The sequence below is a fragment of the Cyphellophora attinorum genome, assembly GCF_001299255.1.
Source record: "Cyphellophora attinorum strain CBS 131958 chromosome Unknown Contig3, whole genome shotgun sequence".
NCBI classification, from domain to species: domain Eukaryota; kingdom Fungi; phylum Ascomycota; class Eurotiomycetes; order Chaetothyriales; family Cyphellophoraceae; genus Cyphellophora; species Cyphellophora attinorum.
In genome coordinates this window covers 1,345,110-1,364,670 of record NW_017253231.1, presented here as the reverse complement: position 1 = coordinate 1,364,670, position 19,561 = coordinate 1,345,110, and the positions used below count along the sequence as shown (strand labels likewise).

The 19,561-nt window shown below is 53.8% G+C and overlaps 7 protein-coding genes across 7 annotated transcripts; 4 read left to right on the top strand and 3 right to left on the bottom strand.

The window, feature by feature from the left end:
• Window positions 1-16: 16 nt before the first annotated feature.
• AB675_8785 (Protein CWH43) lies at window positions 17-3,159 on the top strand (the record flags this gene model as incomplete). Its single annotated transcript, XM_018149261.1, has 6 exons — window positions 17-55; window positions 106-652; window positions 701-827; window positions 904-942; window positions 992-2,936; window positions 2,983-3,159. The coding sequence occupies 6 exons, from the start codon at window positions 17-19 to the stop codon at window positions 3,157-3,159; spliced, it is 2,874 nt and encodes a 957-aa protein (XP_018004203.1).
• Window positions 3,160-3,576: 417 nt separating this feature from the next.
• On the top strand, window positions 3,577-4,284 carry AB675_8784 (uncharacterized protein; the record flags this gene model as incomplete). Its single annotated transcript, XM_018149260.1, has 1 exon — window positions 3,577-4,284. One exon carries the CDS (start codon window positions 3,577-3,579, stop codon window positions 4,282-4,284), a length of 708 nt encoding a protein of 235 aa, XP_018004619.1.
• A 1,732-nt stretch (window positions 4,285-6,016) lies between these two features.
• On the top strand, window positions 6,017-7,458 carry AB675_8783 (uncharacterized protein; the record flags this gene model as incomplete). The annotated part of the gene is made up of 2 exons (XM_018149259.1): window positions 6,017-7,013; window positions 7,085-7,458. The coding sequence occupies 2 exons, from the start codon at window positions 6,017-6,019 to the stop codon at window positions 7,456-7,458; spliced, it is 1,371 nt and encodes a 456-aa protein (XP_018004347.1).
• A 1,068-nt stretch (window positions 7,459-8,526) lies between these two features.
• On the bottom strand, window positions 8,527-8,974 carry AB675_8782 (uncharacterized protein; the record flags this gene model as incomplete). The annotated part of the gene is made up of 2 exons (XM_018149258.1): window positions 8,527-8,891; window positions 8,962-8,974. 2 exons carry the CDS (start codon window positions 8,972-8,974, stop codon window positions 8,527-8,529), a joined length of 378 nt encoding a protein of 125 aa, XP_018004582.1.
• A 1,085-nt stretch (window positions 8,975-10,059) lies between these two features.
• AB675_8781 (uncharacterized protein) lies at window positions 10,060-10,964 on the top strand (the record flags this gene model as incomplete). The annotated part of the gene is made up of 3 exons (XM_018149257.1): window positions 10,060-10,114; window positions 10,214-10,358; window positions 10,394-10,964. 3 exons carry the CDS (start codon window positions 10,060-10,062, stop codon window positions 10,962-10,964), a joined length of 771 nt encoding a protein of 256 aa, XP_018004505.1.
• A 1,765-nt stretch (window positions 10,965-12,729) lies between these two features.
• On the bottom strand, window positions 12,730-14,295 carry AB675_8780 (uncharacterized protein; the record flags this gene model as incomplete). Its single annotated transcript, XM_018149256.1, has 2 exons — window positions 12,730-12,969; window positions 13,213-14,295. The coding sequence occupies 2 exons, from the start codon at window positions 14,293-14,295 to the stop codon at window positions 12,730-12,732; spliced, it is 1,323 nt and encodes a 440-aa protein (XP_018004736.1).
• Window positions 14,296-15,320: 1,025 nt separating this feature from the next.
• On the bottom strand, window positions 15,321-18,307 carry AB675_8779 (Translation initiation factor IF-2, mitochondrial; the record flags this gene model as incomplete). Its single annotated transcript, XM_018149254.1, has 2 exons — window positions 15,321-15,653; window positions 15,698-18,307. The coding sequence occupies 2 exons, from the start codon at window positions 18,305-18,307 to the stop codon at window positions 15,321-15,323; spliced, it is 2,943 nt and encodes a 980-aa protein (XP_018004605.1).
• Between the last annotated feature and the right edge of the window lie 1,254 nt (window positions 18,308-19,561).

Below are 19,561 nucleotides of genomic sequence, written 5' to 3'. Positions count from 1 at the left end.
TCTGACTATCTCCATCATGGCTCCCAAGTACAAGGAGGGGGATGTCGTCTTCACAGTATGCTCACGACCCTCCTCTGCTCAAACATCTGCGCTAATCACTGCCAGCTCAACGCAAGATGGGTATCCTGGGTACACACCGCCGTCGCATACTGCGCCTTCCTCGGCGCCCTCTTCGTTGGGTGCTGGTTGCATTATCAGAAGATTGTACAAAATGAGCATTATGGTTACCCTGAGGAATGGTTTCCCTCTGTCAGTGCGACGATAGGCGACAGATATCCCGAACGATCGGTCTTCATGGTCTTCATCGCCATGACATCTGGCCCGCGGTTCGCCCTGGTCGGGCTGTGGTATCTCCTCACCAAGCGTCCGAACTCGAACCTGCCTGCCATCATTGCCGGTGTTGGTGTCTTCAGAACGTTGACCTGCGGAGGCTGGACATATGTCACTTCGACCGATGACCATGATTGGCATGACATTTTCATGATCTCATATCTGGTCGCGACACTTCCATGGACTCTGGGCTGTCTCGCTCTCAGTCCGCCCAATCCCGAGGCTGTTAAATGGCGCAAGAGGTTCGCTGGCCTGTTCTTCGGGACTCTTGTCCCGCTCATTTACTTCTTCATTCAGCACAAAGTCCACAAAGTGGCAGGAGGTCAGTTGATGTGATGCCTGGCATGCCGACCTTACTGACAGGGCACAGCGTATACAATATACGCCTTCTTCGAGTGGGCCCTTGTCCTCTTCGATGTAGCTTTCGACGCTGTTACAGCATATGACTTCAATACCTTTGAGGTGGTCGTCCGAGACGTCAAGGGTCTCAGCCGAGGGTACGTGCAATGGCTCCCGAAATGAGCAGGGTACGACCGTTCTGCTTATATCCGAGCAACGACTGATTCCCGACAGTGACGCGAAAACGCTGAAAGACAGTGTCAAGGATAAGAAGTACGCCTCCCGTCCACCCTAAGTAGCTCAAGCTAAGTCCTGCCTGCAGTCCTGATCAGTCCATTATCCAGGCCTCGACCTTCGATGGCCCATATTACTGGCCGGCAGTGCTGGACGCTGCATCAGACATCTTCTCTGGCTACGTATTCTGGTCAATTTTGACTTGCCTCGGCGTTGTAATTTGGTACTTCCCATTGTGGCACATGGGCATTTCCGGTTTCGAGGTCTTCGTGATGGCCCCAGCTGCACCGCTGTGGCTTGCCATCCCAGCAGTACGCTCTCTGGTCATTAAGAACATCCGTGTCGTTCACCTGTTGTCCGTGGCCGGTGTTCTGTCGTGGCTAGTCAAAGATCCAGTGTATCGGCTCTTCACAGTCGGTACCGCTGTATCGCTCGGAAGCATCGCGTGGAGTGCAACCTGGTACGCAGAGAGGGCCAATCCGAATCGACTGCAAACGCGCATTCTTGCATGGACCATCGGCCTGGTGCTATCCAGCATTTCCAAATTCGCCAATTACGGCAATAATCCCATATGGCCTGTTCTTAATGCTGAGGGCGGCGGCTGGAACAAGACTGGCGTTCTACTGGCAGTCCTTGCTATCTGGCGATCCACCCGTCAAGTCAACGTAAGTGGTGGCGACTACAACCCCGCCGCTCAGAAGAAGGGTTCTGCCGGTCTCATCAGTCTGGGGCTTGGAGCACTGTTCTTCGGCATGCACTCGCTGTTGTCCGATTCAAGTACAATGATCCTATGGGTTTGGGAGGGCTATCCAGTCCGTGGCCCAATTGCTAGCCCACACGGCGCCGTCACCATCTTCTTCATGGCAGTCGGGCTTTTCCTAGGAACATCGATCCCACAAGTCTTTACAACATGGACAGCCTTCGGCATTGGATCGGTGGGAGCAGCACTACTGACCTGCTACAGCCATTGGACGGGTTATTATGGTGCCCTTGCTTTGACAGTCTATTTGATGGGTGTTGCGCCGAGTTTAATCACAGCCGGAGCCCAGCACAATCCAGCCAAGACTTTTGGATTTGGGTTCTTGTTCTACAACTTTTTGGTCCTGTTCCATGTCTGGGTAGTCGCTTACGCCTTCGTGCCTGGCGGTCCGTTAGTGCGAGAGCATACTGACTGGATCATGGCGACAATGATGATAGCCATTGGGGCGGCTGTCTTTACGATCCAGACCACCGACTCACCTCACAAACGCCGGTCGGCCACCAGCTCGAGCTCGAGGAAAGCTTCGGCATATTACATACACATCCTACTGGCTCTGCAACTGCTGTCTGCGGCCATTGCGTACCTACGCTTCCCGACGAACGACTACCAGCCGTATCACAAAGAGGAAAAGCTAATGACAGCCGGCATCTGGACTACACATTTCTCTCTGGACAACGACCTCTGGACCTCCGAGTACAGGATTCGCGATGCGCTCAAAGAATTGGAGATCGATGTTATCGGTCTGCTAGAGTCGGATACTCAGCGCATCATTATGGGCAACCGCGACGCCACGGCGTTCCTTGCTGAAGACCTGGGCATGTATGTTGACTTCGGCCCTGGCCCGAACAAGCACACTTGGGGCAGTGCACTTCTGTCGAAGTTCCCGATCGTGAACTCCACCCATCATCTTCTACCATCACCGGTAGGTGAGCTTGCGCCAGCTATTGAAGCTACGCTTGACGTGTACGGTACTCTGGTAGATGTCTTCGTCTTCCATTCTGGTCAAGAAGAGGACCCCGAAGATCGTCGACTGCAGAGTCTATACCTCAGCAAACTTATGGCTGCTACACCTCGTCCGGCAATTCTGCTGAGTTACTTGGTCACAAAGCCGGAGCAAGGCAATTACAATACATACGTCGGTGATAAGAGTACCATGCACGACATCGATGTCAGCGACTGGGATCGATGGTGCGAATACATCTTATACAAGGATATTAAGCGCGTTGGTTATGCTCGAGTCGCCCGAGGCACTATCACAGACACCGAGATCCAGGTACGTTGCGCTCATCCATTCTTTGCTCATATACTCATGGTTACAGCTTGGAAAATTCGTAATTGGCGAGCCCGTCTCATATACGAACGAGAGGATATCAGAAGAGCAGGTTCCACCAGGCCGACGTTTCCCGGATATGTTCAAGCCCCCGGGTGCCCGAGGCCACTTCTACCACGTCCTTGATGGTGACGCTCGTGGGGGTGCTCCTCGCTACTATGCCTGATCTAAAGGTCACAATTGGGCTTTAGTGAATACACCTTTACTGGTAAATCACTGTACAGCAGATATTGACATGTACAAAATTGAAAAGTGATTCATTGTCTTTTTTTTATCTCTGCAGTACTTCGACAAGGAATCTCAGATGCCTCGTTGCTTTATGCTGAACTGTTGGACCTCCGCCAATCAGAAGCTTATCGATACAGGCACAATGACGAGTGAGTGAGCTTCGGGTCTGGCAGGCGGGGGCCCGTGACTGCCCGCTTTAATGGCATCTTACCACCACGCGCTTCGCTTCCTCCTTGTTTTGACTCATACACCCTTCACTTCCATGTAGCTGCTTCCTATGATTGTTCGGTGCACTGGTGCAGGACACACGATCAAAGCACATCACTTCTAGAGTATACGACCGTACCCGAGCACAATGTCTTCCGAGGACAGCGCTAGTCACGCAATCTCGATACCTTCACAATCCAGAGGACTTCGAGCTGCTGCGGCCGCCCGACGCAGCCGTTACAAAGCCCGCCTCGAGCGTACGGATAGCTCAGACGCTGGACCGTCTTCCTCCGTCGGCTCGAGCCAATCGTCCTGGGACAACGACAATGGCGGGACTGCCCTGACCACAAAGGCGCAGCAGAAGGCACCCGTGCGCACACCTATATCTCCGACGACCACATCGAGCCACATTCACAGGCAAGACAACAGTAAACGGATAACTAAGCAGCAACGACCGGTGACGCCGTCATCGTCCCCGCCATCGCGTATGCCTAGCACGTTGGCCCACCCTCACAACTCCCCGCTCGGTCCGTCCATGGCTGCCTCGACTTCGTACAAGTCGATCAATCTTTCCTCCGGCCATCATGACGACAGCGAGCCGCCGAGGCTGATCTGTTATACGAAACACAGCCAGGGATTCACCTGGAACGACGAGCTGTTTCTGCCAGGATATCTGCTCTCTAGATACGGAGGATCATCATACAATCGGCGACGTCGGAACAGATTTGGAGGCAGTGCAGAGGATGACTACGATGAAGACGATGACGATGATATAATGGACAGTAACGACCCGGAAAGGTGTCCCATCACGGAGATTTTTGTCACGGATGAGGAGGCTGCAGATATGTTGCCATAACCTTCATGCTTTCATGTTGGATCGGTATGGTGGGGGCGTTGGCTTTGTTCGGTTGGGATCGGCGTAGGTTGCGCGCAGGCGGTACATGCTCTCTGTGGGATACATTCATTGTGACGGGCATCTGGAAGGGCTTGGGATAATACGCTGTTGGAGTGCCACCAGGAACTGTTAGTGTTGCAAGAGGACCTCGGGGCAGCCACTTGGGATCACACTCGACTCATTAGGATGCAGTAGCCATGTAGCCAAATGTATCAGTCTCGGCTGCATTATTACTTTACGCCGTGACTGCATTGAAGTCGATCGCAGCATATAAGTCCCACTTAAGACGGTAACACTCGGCATGAGTTCGGCTTTCTGGAAGGCCTAGAGTTCTAGATTCTGCTCCGAACCACCTGGGCAGTAGTACCTCATTTCCGATATCAACGCCAGGCATCTCCGCCGTAATCAAGGTGGGCAGTTTTCCTCAGCACAACCGCTAGACCAGGCTTATCGTTGCTATCACTGCTCGGGAAGGCTTCTTATCAGACAGGCATCGAAAGCGGGCACGTCTCGTATCTGTCTATCTCAGGTGCTTGCGCCAATCCCAGTCACACAGCCATGCTATTGACGCGGAGGTCACTCGAGAAAAGCATGCCATGTAAGTTGCTGTTGGTGCTTCAAGCCGTTGTTGAAAGCAGCAAAAGTCTCGCCCGTGCCATGATGCTTATTACAGATGGAGAAGAGCTTCCGCGCCCCACAAGTCTATCCGACAGACATGGCACCGGTTAGTAAGGAAATCCAAGCCCACCAGGTGACAGGCCTGCAGCGTATTCGCGCATCGCCGAGACCTGCCCGTTGTCTTCTGCTTTCCAAGCCAGATAATCTCAATCATCAGACCTCGTGGCCGCCACCAAAGAAATTGACTCGCTCACAACGTCTGCGGCGTCTGCTGATATATGCGCCCTAAGATTTGGCCCTATCGAACTGGCGTTCCTGCAGGCTCCAGATGGGTAATTCCAGGCTTCCAATAAAGCCTTCTCGACCTATCGTTTTCTGATGTCACCACACAGCACCGTTGCAGCCCTCCCAGCCGCAAAAAGATTACCACGCTGCCACTTCCTGTGCACACTCACCACACATCAATCTGCGATGATAATGATAACCTTTCAGCCCGTTCGGCTGCACGGGCAGGTACAAGTGGGTGGTTCTGGCCTTCTGTCCTTTCCCCAGAATTGAAAGTGCGGATTTCCTTTCCCTTCATTTCCTCTGGAATGCTACATCGTGCGCCGCTGTCCAGACTTTTGTGATCACTGACCACACATTCCTTTCGCTTTGCCTCTTGAAAGGGCAGTATTCTTACTACCACGTGTAACATATCCGCGCATCGTTCAACTCGGTGAGAACACGAAAAGAGCCGCGATCTCACCGCCGGCTAAGCACTTTGTCCGTGCTCAGACACGAAGCTATCACGAATTCTAAGACTTTCGAATTGGCGTCAAAAGTCTGAATTCAGCTTCAGCCTGCGATCCGTTGGCGAAGTCGTTGTTGGTCAAACGTGGTCGAACGCAACACTTTGGTTGAGTACCTTGGTGAGCCAAGGATCACGATTGTATCAACACCAGCTGTATATCTAACCAATATGTATCACTACGCTCCGGACAACCTAAGACATCTTACAAACGACTCTTCCAAGGCTCCTTAACAAAATTGTCTGGACAACACCTGTTTGCTGAGTTGCGACATCAGACTGATGATGTTGACCTTACCTCCACCTCCGCCTCTGAATCGTGCACTCAGCACTCCGCCATCAACACCGCAGTCACTGAATGTCGAGTCACTACAGCGTCAGCCCATTGCTGAATTGACGCCACCGATATCGCCTGTTTTGCAACGGCCTTCCAGGTCATCGTCAGATCTGGCCAAACTGGACGATGTCATTTCTCAACCGGTCACAGAAATGTCTCGCGGACTTGGCAAGAGGTGGTCTGGCAACGACACCACAAGGTCGCTCGAGGAGACCCCGATCCCGACACGCAATGAAGACGGCGTACTGATCTGCCCGTTTGATGTTGATCTGGTGGAAGATGGGCGTGGACGCAATCAGCTATTTGGATCTGGCGCCTGGAGCAATGTTTACAAAGCCACACCTCTGCGACGAGCAGCAACCTCGCAAGGTCTACTGACTCCTCCTTCGTCACCTACGAGCCCGTTACCGCTCCTTGTGGCTGTAAAGAAGCCTGCAAGACCGGATGCCAAGCCAATTCTTCGAAATGAGGCAACCATACTCAGCTACCTAAATGATGTTCCGTGGAGCAGGAACTACAGCGTTCCATTCTACGGCTTATTGGATGACAGTCTTGTGCTAGGAGCGTGTCCAGTCTCGCTTGAAGACCACATACGCCGCTGCGCCAGTAGAGCCTCACGACAATTGACAACATCAAATATGCACGACCCAGTCCTTGGCTCGACTAAAGCATGGCTCCGACTAGCACACAAATTGGTCTCGGCTCTGGCCTGGCTTCACGACTGCGCTGGTGTGGTCCACGGCGATATCAAGCCAGGTAACTTCGTCCTCGCGTCATTCAAGTCGTCGCACCAATACTCGTTCTCAGGCAATAATTATTCAAGCTATGAAGACGAAGTCACTGAAGAGGAACTTTATCCCCTCTTCATCGACTTTTCGTCTTCCCACAAGACATCGCACGACAAGGACACTATCCCTTTGGGAACACTCTCGCTGTCACCCGCGAGTACACTGCACCAGAGCTTCTGATATCCAGCGTCTTACGCGACCCTTCTTCGACAACCACAAAATCATCAGACGTCTTCTCGCTTGCCATCACGTTGCTTGTCGCTGCCACGGGAAACACTCGTGTGTATGATGGCGATGTTTACCGACGGCAGGCTATGGCGACGCAAGGTTGGCAGTGCATCAGCTTCATGCGATCAGGCAATGACGGCGCGAGAATACCACGATTCGGCGTGGTGGAAAATGTGGTGGAAAGAGCAGTGCTGAAGGATGGGATGGGTCGCATATCGGCGAAGGAATGGCTGGACAGTGTCGAAATGGAGATTAGGAAAGGGGACCCGGTCAAGGCCGACAAAGGTTCATACAACGGCGCCTTGCCGGCCAAGGCTGTGCAGTTGCCCGTGGAGCAGGGGTCAATATGCAAGCTACCGGCGCCGACTATATGACGGCGGCAGAGGCTGAAGGTAGGGGAGACATATGTGCAGACGTCGGTGGTTTCGATGGATCACACCGAGCTGTTCCCTCGCCCGTCTGTGAAGCGAGCTGGAGTGCGCGCGGAAAGGAAACCACGATATTGAGTGCGACGCCTTTGTGTGGTGTTCAAAGCACTACCGCGACTCGAGGACATCACAATGGGTCGCGGTCACACGACTGTATAACTTGGATACAATACCTTTGATAGCGTTCAAGCATTTGTCAATTGCTACACGTACTTCTTCTCCGGACTTGACAGAGGCTTGCGCCCAAGTGACATCGGCTTGGTACTCATTCCAAGTCTGATCATACTTAGTTCGAGTGTCATCTGTTCTATCCGCAGGACTGCTATAGCTTGAGGAAGTTCGGTTCTGGAAACGAGTCTACCTAATCGGGAGAAGAATTACTATCACATCCTTCGTGAGTACACTTTTACTTGATTAGAGTATCATTTCCCGTGCGCGACAGATAGAAGTCCACATCCGGCGAGAGGCCTGCCTGGGCACTTGATGGGGGCGCAGTCGTTCGAGGAAGACGTTCTGCTTATCATCTACTCACTCCGGGTCCGGGTCTACTACTGGTTCGACATTGGACCATCCTACCTAAGCGCAAGTTGGAAGTAAGCCTTCAATAGAGCACGCGGTCTGAGCGAGGGTGTCGTCTTGTACATTGCTATGCCAAAACGCGACACGCAGTCCGTGCTGGAGGAGCTTTCACGTCTATCTGATCTGCACAGTCCATCGACCCAAAAAATTCACTTCCCATCCGGAGAGTCGAACTCCGGGCTCGAGAGAACTCGCTTCAGTATAGGCTTGAAAGTCTCGCATGTTACCGCTACACCAGATGGGATCACTGGGTGATGGATACGTCTAGAGAAGACATCTCAGGAATTGTGTGTCGATTTGACTGAGGAAGTGGACGTACAATATAATGAAGGCGTGGGTTCCTCGTTAGTGACTCACAGAAGTCCTCGCGTCCCATTGAGAAAGCACTGTAGTGATAAGACTGGTAAGGGACATTACTCTCGTGGACAGAGACAACTACTGCACGTCAGAAGTCCTCTTCGTTCCCTTCGCCGGCGTCTCCCAGTTCTCCATGTTCTTCATCCAGTTCTCCATCGTCGGGTTGGGGATCTCGTGCGGCTTGAAGAGTCCCGCTTTGAGACAGGTCATGTCCGGCTTGGTTTGGGGCTTGATGAAAAGCCCACATCCACACTCATCGCACCAGCCGCGGGTGATGCTGTTCCCGCTGTCTGTGCCCATGGTGTGTGTCCGCGGTTCAGGTTTGTCCTTGGGGGATTGGATGTCTGCGGTTTTGACGAAGAGATGTGCTGAGTGCCTGTTGTACGTCGTGGTGAATAGCCAGGTTTGTTGGCGGAGGGAAGTACCTACATTGCTCCGGCCCACTTACGGCAGTCGATGCAATCTTTGGTCGTCAGTGCTGCAGCCACTGTTCATATGAGTAACGTTACTTACGGCACAGATTCATCTCTGTTGGCTTTGGGATGGTGTATACATAGCGTCCGCAATTGCAAGATCCGGTGATCGTCTCTGGCATATCTACCGATCTAGATTAGCTAGGCCAACGTTTGCCGTTTGCCGTGTTTCGGTTTGCAGTCGCAGAGAGTTGTACTTCGTAAATATATGATGGAGACCTTGGATGGTGGACAGCGATCAGGCACTGATAGTGAAAGATGAATGCTTCAGTGCCTGAGTAGGTTCGGCGACGTCAGTTACCACTTCATGACGCAGCTTAAGGACTACAATCCGATGCATATCCTTCTGTGCAGTATCTGTCGCTACTATGAATATGAACATCTCACAAAGAGTTGCCACGATGTGACTGTTGTCCGTCGTCTGGGTCGACAACACGTCAAGAACACAATAGTAGTAACGGAGATGATTTCGTGGTGACCAAAGAGTCAAACGCGACAATGCTTCGCATGCTTTATGCTCGGGGCCTGCGCGCAGGTACGGATGAGTCGTGTCCGCCAGCGTGTACTCATCCCAGGATGCGCGATTCGACGTCAATATTAACTAGGATGGTAGGAAGAATCCGTAAGCCACGCAAAAGTCGTCGCCGCGAGAACGGGGGCGCCAATGTTGTACGACGCCCTGTCCGCCGGTGCGTACGAGCCTCGTCATCGAATTCCGTCTTCTCGCTAACGTACTTGTTTCCCCTCATCATGACCACTCACTTTGATATAGTCCACATTAGTGCTCTGTGAATGCAAGGCCTCTCAGTCCGCGAGCGAGCTCCGCGTACAGGCACCGGAGATGGTGTCGCTTGCGACGGAGCCGCTTGTTCGCGCGGTCTTTGATGTGACTGGCCACTTCCATCGCAATGTCGAGGATTCAGTAACACTGCGTTGCTGGCGAGATGTTGATCCAGCCTAATAGTCACAGACTTCGGACTCACAGGTACAGTACTGCCAACGAGATGTGGGATATAAAGCTAGGATGTGAGTCCAGTCTTGAGACAGCTCAGACACTTTCAGACGATATCTACTCGACAAGCCAAGCCGACCGATCAGACCGCCTACAACAGCGCCGAATCTACTCGATAGGCGCACAATGCAGCAACCATTCCAACATGAGGACATTCTTCCCTCGATCCTTTACTTTGGCAGTGAGTTGGCCCCACTCATCGGGTCATATACGTAGCGGTTGCCCAGGAGCTGCATTCCGTACATACTAGAAGGAGCCCTACCACTGATTCCGTGCACAGCACCAACAGCCCTAATTGGCACACTTCCACCCAATGCCTCACCGAGCACCAAGCCTAACATTGGACCAATGAGTTCGGTCTTCTGGTTAGGCAATCATTGTGTACTTGGTCTGGCAGCCGAGTCTTACACGACACAAAACATTATGTATGTTCTCAACTTCGCACTGACCTGGTGAAGAGTCTCCTGACTGATCACTCATCACAGCGCAACGGGAGAATGTACCATCTCCCTGCCTCATCTGCACTTGCCGCCAATGTAAATGCCATCGCTCGCACTACAGGCACGGAAGTCGTTCCGCCAGGCAAGATCGACCGCAACTACGTCTACTGCGGCGACAAGTTCGCTCTCGGTAGTTTCACGCAACTACCCTCCGTCCACATTGCAGCTCCCGGCATCGCGGAGTGCCCTATCGTCATGGAAGCCAAACTTGTCCAGACAATAGACCTGTTCAACGACACAGAGATGCCCGGAGTCATCAAGTGCTTCGAGGTCAAGATCCTCAATGTCCGCATCAATCCCGAGCTGCGAATGGAAGGTCAAGGCAAGGAGAACTACATCGAGCCTGACAAGTGGAAGCCGTTGATCATGATGTTCTCCCACTTCTACTCACTGCAAGACGGCAAGCTAGGTACTAGTCGCTTGGCCGAGATCCCTGAGGAGAAGTATCGTGGACTTACTGACTACGGAGATGGGGGGCCGCTTGAGCGGATTGGCAGTGCTGATCGTTTGCCTCGTGGTGAAGGCAGATAGACTGGTATCATGAATGAACGATTTAATGTGTCACACGAGGCAGAAATTTGTGGTTCTGGAGTACTTCAGCTGGGTGGTGATGGCCAAGAGAGTTAACCTCAGGACACACAAACAGGTGTTCTCAACCTCTGCGCTTATTTTTTTTCGATTCGTCCGCACCTCATCCTCGATGTCTTCAGTCACGACTGCTCATTCGATGTCCACTGCAATGATGGTGTCGCCACAAGAAGGGTCGTCCTTGCTCCAATTGCCTGTCGAAGTCCGTCTAATGATATACAAAAACTTCTTTTCAGACGCTGCGGGAACGTTCACGATACAACTGAAGCGCCTAGGAGGCTGCGCTGGTCCTATCCCACATTGAGCCAGATCGAACGGAATGACAGAGAAAGCATCGCAGCACCACTCAGCACAGGATCATGCGTAAGCTTCTACCAGTCGCCGCCCTCCCTATCAATATGGCTCCAACAGTCGCAATGGCTCAGTACCTACAGAGAGCGGGACAGGCTTCGCAACGAAGCGATCTCTGTCGTATATCATGGAAGAGAGCTCGAAGGCACACGAACACTCCTCACGGTCATGATGAAGGTGTGCCACTTGATCCGTGCAGAAATCTTCCATCTGCTGGCCGATCGAATCAGAGTGGTCGCGCAGGATATCAGTGCGGCATGCTGGTACGGCGTCAGAAACCCATTCTTTGTGTCAGGGATCCGGAATCTTGACATACGCCACAATGTCGCAAATCGTCCCTCACAAACTAAGCGCTGGATGGCTGAGCTCCTACGACTCTACTCAGGCTCGATCGTCTAGCACTCTGGGACATTCACACGCACAAAATCCTCGCCCAGTGGGGGACTAAATTCGAGGTAGCAGACCTCCGGCTCATGAAATACGTGCTCGACACCAGCCGTCTACGACACGCAGCCATCGATGACGAGTATCGATATCCCATGGATCGTCGTTGTCACAAGCGAGTGTGCCACTACCGGCTTGTATTCACACGGCACCCCATTGACCCCAAGCTCCGTCCGGACGTAGCGTATCATGTCATTGACGTCAAGCAGGAGCTCGCCAATGCAGCTCGCACGAAGCCTAGGAGGAGTCCGCAATAAGCTTCGCGTTAGGTGACGATCACATTGGACTCAGCACTCCGTACTCAGGTGTAACAGCATACAATGTTCGCTTAAAAAAGAAGCAACGCCGATTTCCGACTGAACTTCCAGACATCTAGCAGTATGGTTCAAACGATAAAAGTCTGGACCGCAGGATCTCAATACTCCGTTTCCTATGCTTATGCAGAATCTCACCACCTGTAAATGCTCCTATGCTCGCAAAGTCTGTCCATCTCAAACGCCATAGTGTAACATCGAATATTCACAATTTCCTACTTCCGGCCCTGGTATCACGAGACTCTCCGCCTCCTCTTCGGTGGAGCACCCGCAACAACATCCCCACTCCCAGCTGCTGCAGTAGGCAACAACCCTCCAGCTACACCCAGTGTCTGGGCATTCGCGGCTGGCGGCCCACCTGGCTCGGTGACGGTGGTGGTACATCCGCAGAAACGGAGGACGGCGATTCCACACTGGTGCAGCTGTCGCCGACGGCGTCACTGTTGCTGTCGATGATGGCGTTTGTGACGGTGGCGGTGGAGGTGGCGTCACGGTCTCTGACGCCGTCGCGGCCGAAGCAGTCACGCTCGCTGAATCACTCGCACTAGCACTATCGCTTGCGCTGGCAGTCTCCGACACTGTTGCACTCTCGGCCGCTGTCAGAGAAGGATGGTGACCATAGTGACCTGCCCTTCTTGCAGAACTGAGCCGGTCGCAGAAGGCGCGACTAGATCAACGCCGGCTGCTTCGGTCACGGTTACTTCGGCCACTGTGACTGTGACGGTGTTGCTACTACCATTGTCAGTGGCTGTCCCTGAAGCTGCAGCTGGAGGCGCAGTTGCAGCAGCCGTGGCAGCAGAATCGGTGACTGTGGCAGAGCCTGATGCTGAGGCAGCTACCTGTGCAGCTTGGCTCGCGAGGTCAGCTGGAATAGGCTGGGCGGAAGCTCCGAGACCGACGGGAGCACCTGATGCTGGGACCACCAGAATCCCGATGGGAGTGGCAGCTTGAGAGTCTGGGGCTGTAGCACCCGCATCAGACGCAGATGCAGTATCAGTGACAGCGGCAGCCGTAGCAGCTTCACTCGCAGTCGCAAGAACGCTCTCCGCTGCAGCAGACAATTCCGGTGGGATTGCGCCTACGATCTGTGTGGCAGTCGTGCAAGGCGTGGTTGGAGAAAGCGTGACGACTGTAGGATCAGGCGTCGCCGCAGCGGGCGGTTGTGTTGCCGTTGGGAGCGCTCCTGCACTCTCGCTTGCGGCAGCTGCTGGAGGTGTCTCTGCAGGTGGGATGGGTTGCACCTGCGGCGGCGGTGCTGATGGTGCTGCCGGCGGTGGCGGTGGCGGTGGCGATGATGGTGATGCAGGCGTAGTTTGAGGCTCAGGAGTCGCGGGAGGCTGAGGTGCTTGCTGTGATGCTTGGTCTGGTACGGCTGCCGCAGGAGTCCCAGTCGCCTGAGGTGGCGCCGATGGCTCTGGTGTTTGACCTTCGGCGAGAGTCGCAGTCTTCTCACCCGTTGGGCCGGCTATCGTGCGTGTGGCACCATTCTCAACTACGACGAAATTGCCTGCTGCATCCCGACTAGGTGCGGGAGGTAGGTCTTCAGATCCAGCAGGAATGGCGACAGGTCCCTCTTGCGGCTGGTTCGGGTTCGGCGCTGCTTGAGCCCCTTCCTGGCCTCCTTGCGAACCTTCTTGTCCACCTCCTTGCCCTCTGCCACCCTGTCCGCCCTGCCCTCGTCCATTCTGGTCGCTACCGCCGCCACGATCCTGTCCGTTCATAACGCTAGTTGCCGTCGCCGTGGCTGTTGCAGCCGTAGCCCTCGCATCCCCAGGTTCCAGGGTTGTTTGTGTCAGGACACTGATCAGGCCAGTATTGCCGCCGCCTCCAGCGCCTGCCGCGGGGACAGCCCCATCTTCTGAGCCTACTTTCGACGGCAAAGCTGCCGTGAAGTTCTCAATTTCTGCTCTCCTCGGCCCTTCGCTGCCAATATCAGGTCGGTTCCGTACCCTATCGCCATTGGCGCCATCAGAGCCCCCGTTTCCGTCGTTGACCTCGTCACCGTGATCTCCATGCCTTGGGCGGAGCAGAGGTAAAGATGCGATATTTGTGGGCAAGCCACCGAACCGATGGGCCACCACGTTTGGCGGCGTTGGGTTTGCAAGCTGGATCGGCGTGGCTATGGCTAGCGTAGCTAGCACTAGTGGTGTTACAACAGCTCGCATACTTGCGGCCTGAACTTTTCAGAAACTATGCTCTACTGTTTAGTGATGTTGCCTTCTTTGTGTATCGAGAGTCCTGCTCTCGTAGCGGTGGAACACCGGCGCGCAGATGCTGTAGTCTCGAGGGTCGTGGAAGATCTGCTGCGTATGAGTCGAAATGAGCGTCGTGCAGAAGCGAACGTTGTGATGACAAAGGAAAGGGTCGCAGTGATCAGCGAGCACAGCACATCCAGCGCGCGTGCTGGGAAAACTGGACGTAATCTAACAACTGCAAAGGAAAGGGAAAGGAAAGCAGCGGACCACCATTTGAGTATGATGAGACGAGACAACCGTTTTGGAACCGGGATGGATTGTCTTGCCCACCTCCAAGCACAGGCAAAAGCTGTCTTGCGGCCATCACCCAGGCAAGAATTGACTGGGACACCCCGCAAAGGCCTTCTCGCCGCGAGCTGTCATCATCGCACGAGGCAGGTTCTAAGCTCTCGTCTTGAAACACGAGAGCCTGTTGCGGCGCTGCCAGATACGATGGGCTGGTCGGCACGAAGGCAGATCTGTTCGAGAAGTCTCGCTCGGAGAATTTGAGATGTGGGAGCAGGAGCGATGGAGAGTCGATTGGACGTGGTTCGAGTTTCAGCCTCATCGCGACGACAAGCTTCGAAACGAGGCAACCGGGTCTTGGCGAGATTCATTGGTTGGCAACAACCAGGGGCCCCACGGAAGCTCTAGCCGCCAGCAATCATTCACGAGTCAAGTGATCTTCTTTACGGCTTGAAGTTTCATGTCACTGGCTTTCACGACATGGACCACGCTGGACTGGATCCTATGCTGGCAGTACTATATGGCCAGTGAGGTCTCTTTGAGCTGTCTCGCTCTGAGACACTGCTTTTGCACACTGCTCCGGTGTCCTCCCTCTTGGCTGTTGAAAGTATTCTACATTGTACATAGGTCTAATGGCCGTCATGCGCGCTCATGCTAATACAGCTTCCTTAGCTCGGAGACCTCCTCAAAACACTGTATCTTATCACCAACTAGGGCATTCTCCCAGCCTCGAATGCCATACCGCACTCGGACCCTTTCCGCATCTCAGTCACGTCCTTTTTGACGTTTTTGAGACCACTAAGTGATCCTGAGAATATCTCGCTGTCACCTCGCAGCACCCTGACTTTCTGAGCACGGCTTACGATACCATTGCTGATGCTGCACCCCGCGATGCGCATTTTGTTGTTCTTCTTGCCCACTTCAAAGACTTGTAGGACTTCCGCTTCGCCGATGACCTTCGTGGTGATAAGTGGTGGGAGCTCAGCAGATACTTTCTCCTTGACAGCATCGGTGAGTTTGTAGATCACGTTATAGTCAAGAATCTCGATGTCTGCTGCTTCAGCAAGTCGGTAGATTGTGCGTCGACGGGCTGGTTGAATGTGATGCCATAGCTGACCTCTCCACTAGTAGCCAGCATCCGGATATCGGATTCGCTGAGCGCCCCAGTTGCACTGTGAATGACATTTGCCTGGACCTCGTGGTTGCCGATGGCGCCAACTGCAGCAACGATGGCTTCCACGGATCCGGCCACGTCTGCTTTGACAACGAAGTGCACTTTGCGTGGTCCGGCCTCCGGGCCTGAGTCGAGCCATCCAGTTCTTGTGTCGCGCAACCGAATTCGCTGCTGCTTCTTCGAGCGGAAGCCTTGTTCGTTCTGCCACTCCAGCACCTTGGCTCGAGCCTCGGACGCTTCAGCCCGGGAGGCATTGATGGCCACGATATCAGTAGCAGTCTTCAACGCGTCGGCCTTTTCAAGTCGGATTGCGACCACGTCTTTGGCATGCTGCTCATCGTCCGCCTGGAGCACTTCCAGCCCAGCTACCGGATCTTCTCCACGCCATCCATCAATCTGAACAGGAGTACCGGGAGCAGCCTCTGATACGAGATCTCCGACATCATTCCGCAGTGTTCGGACTCGTGCCCAAGTGTTGCCTGCGACGATGAAATCTCCTACATGCAGAGTACCTCGACGTACAAGGACTGTTGCGACCCGCCCAGCCAAGGTGACTTTGCTTTCGATGATCCACCCTTCCGCTGCGCCTGTCGTCTCGGCACGAAAGTCTGAAACCTCGGAAAGTGTGATGATGGCTTCTTCAAGAGCATCCATGCCCTGGCCTGTCTTGCCACTCAACTCGATGGCCTGAATGTCTCCACCTCGACCCTCAACCTCGATGCCCTCGCCGTTCAGATCATTTTTCACTTTCTCTACATCTGCGTCTGGCTTGTCGATCTTGTTGATGGCGACGATGATCTGTACATTGGCATCAAGTGCATGCTTAATGGCTTCCTTGGTCTGCGGCATAACGCTGTCGTCCGCAGCAACGACAAGAACAACTATGTCGGTCACATTGGCACCACGGCGGCGCATGTCGAGGAAGGCTGCGTGGCCGGGAGTGTCAAGGAAAGTGATTCGTTGCTCGGTGATCGGCATCACGACTGAAAATGCTCCAATGTGCTGAGTGATACCACCATGTTCCGATGCAACAACATTTGCCTTTCGTAGATAATCCAGGATAGTCGTCTTGCCGTGATCGACGTGTCCCATGATCGTCACGATGGGCGGTCGCGGAGGTAGAAGCGATGTGTCCTCCGCTGGTGGTCGTGCGACCAGATCGGCCTGTGTTTCGACAGTGGCCAGGACAGGTTCGTATCCATATAAATCAGCAAACATAGAGGCAGTGCCAGAGTCAAGCAGGTGATCGTAGGTTGCTCCTTCGAAGCCCTCCTCCTCCAATTTCTCGATGAATGGCTCCAGTCGTAAGCCAAGCGCTTGCGCCATGTGCTGTACGCTGATAAACTCAGGTATCTTCAGGGTAGGTCTAGAGGGAGCTTGGACCACTTGTGGTTGCGCTTTCTTCGCCTTCTTCCTGTTTCGCCGTCTTCCGGACTCGCCCTCCATGATTGATTCGACATTTTCGAGCTCTCGTTCTTTGGCGCGTTCTTTGGCTCGCTGAGCTTTCTCGGCTTCTTCTGATACTGATTGGACAGGCTCGGCAGTAGTAGTGTAGCGGTCTGCCCTACTGGCTCGATACGTTCGGCGGTCAACTACGCGGTCCTCGACTGCGTCCAATGGATCTAGGTCGTAGTCTTCCACATCAATGGAGGTTTCGGTTTCGGGTTCTGGTGGGTTTGCTTCTGCTTCTTTTGTTTCCGGTCTCCGTCCCAAGCCACCCTCTTGCCTCCTGCTGAATCCTCCTTCTTGCCTCCTTCCGAACTCTCCTTCTGGCCTCCTGCGACCATTCTGCCTCCCGTACGAGCCGTTGAAGTCGCGCGGAGACTGACGTGAGTAATTGTCATTATTGGAAGATCGTTCTTGGAAGAGGTCCAAGGCAGCGTCGTTGCGCCGCATCCCAGCTTGTCTTCCGCGGGAGCGATCAGCAGCACCGTCGGCATAATTTAGCGAGGTGCTGTAGGCCGGGCGTGAAGAGTAGCGGTCACTGCCACTGTCCGGCTCCCTACTGTAACTGGGGTGGCTACCGGTGCGGCGGAACCGCAGCTGCGGCTGCTGATCTCCATAACTGTCGACAGCAGTCCTCTGACGCTGTGGATCTCTTCTAGGTGTAGACCATGCCGGCGCGGGATTCGTCTGTCCTAGCGAATTTAGGAGACTGTCAAGCCCGCTTGAAGCATTGGAACCGGCCGGCTGGTATCTGCTCGTTGGACCCGCTTCGCGATCAGGTGTCGTTCGGACAGGTTGTCGTGAGTTTGTAGCTGAGTAGTCGCCAACTCCACGAGGTGCGTCTGCTCTCGCTGAACCGGAACGGAACAGAGGAGAATTTCTTTCAGGCGCGGTCTGGTAACGAATAATGGGCTCATCGTCATCGTCTCTTTCCTGTGCAGCGGCGGTTGCTGGCCTCTGCAACGGGTTCGTCCGCGATATGTAGGCGCGACTGGAGCGTTTTGCAGCTTGGGCCCGAGCATAAGGTGCGAGTCCTCGTCGGAAGGCGCCGAAGAGACATAGCTGCTGGCTTTGCATCACGCCTTGCGATTACCCGGTCCCACATCAATATCTCGAATTCGGTGAGTCGGTCATTGCTACTGCTGTGGAGGGTAAGTTGCGGCCCCGATCAGACACTCACGTGCAGTGTGTTCACGACAGACGTTGGCATCCAGATATCGACATCATGAAGTATCTCTAGAAATTCTGTGCCAGATTCCGCATGTTCGAATAGGGCAACTCGGGGAGCCATGTCCAGATTCGGTTTACCTGGAGTGAGTCTACCGAAGTACTCTACTGGCTCACTTTGCTCGAGTGCCTGTAACCTCACCTATGTCCAACGTGCTTGTCTTGCCACTATTCGGACAGCAGCATTTTGACTCGTGCAGTGATTTCGCTTCTCATACTGCATGAGTTCTCGGGAGGACTTCCTCCAAACCAGCCGAATATAGGCTATGTGCCTGGTTTGTATTATTGAGTTGTCCATTTACTCCCTGCGACGCGAAAAGAGAGTTGTTAGGGATCTTTCCAATCCATCATTTCCGGCACTTCCGGCAGCCACAAAGCAAAATGAGCAAACGCTAGTTAGCGAGAGTTGCTCGGAGATATTGTCCAATCATGAATCCCAGAACCGAGACTGATGTCCAGTTGGCAGTGTTTCACTCGTGCTGACTTGAGCATTCAACTGGAACCTGTCAACTCGCAACGGGGCCCACAATAATGCTCATCACCATCGCTGCTTGAGCGGGCTTGAGGGCATGGGCGTTCAGTCGCAACGCCTTTGGCCTACGCCTGGAAAACTGCATCGTACGCGGACCAGTCCATGGGGCTGTGTATTCATGCATCATGATGAGAACACACTGCTACTTATGGTTTCGCAAGACGCTGATCACGGCAGATGCTAGTCCATCGCAACGCCCTGCGGGCATACGAATCTCATCTTCCGGGCTAGTGGTTGTCGTACCATCCCCTGAACGGCCCAAACTCGCCATCTAAGCATCAGCTAGATGGGTTGCCTATCTGATTTCGCGGGTTTTTACGATGCTTGGCCCACTCGGGCGGTGCCACCGAGTCTTACTGAGTCGCGTTGTCAAACCCTCATGCAGACTCGGCGTTTATCCTTGGCCGGGTGCCTGGCACGGGGGGGTCTGACGAATGCTCACTACGTACGACTTTGCTCCTGTTTTGCTGCTCCTCCTTCTTCTATCCTTCCCATATTCTACAGCGAATCTAGACTGCTTTGTCAGGAGTCGGCCAAGTACATGTTCCATATCTTTCGTTAACCTGTATACT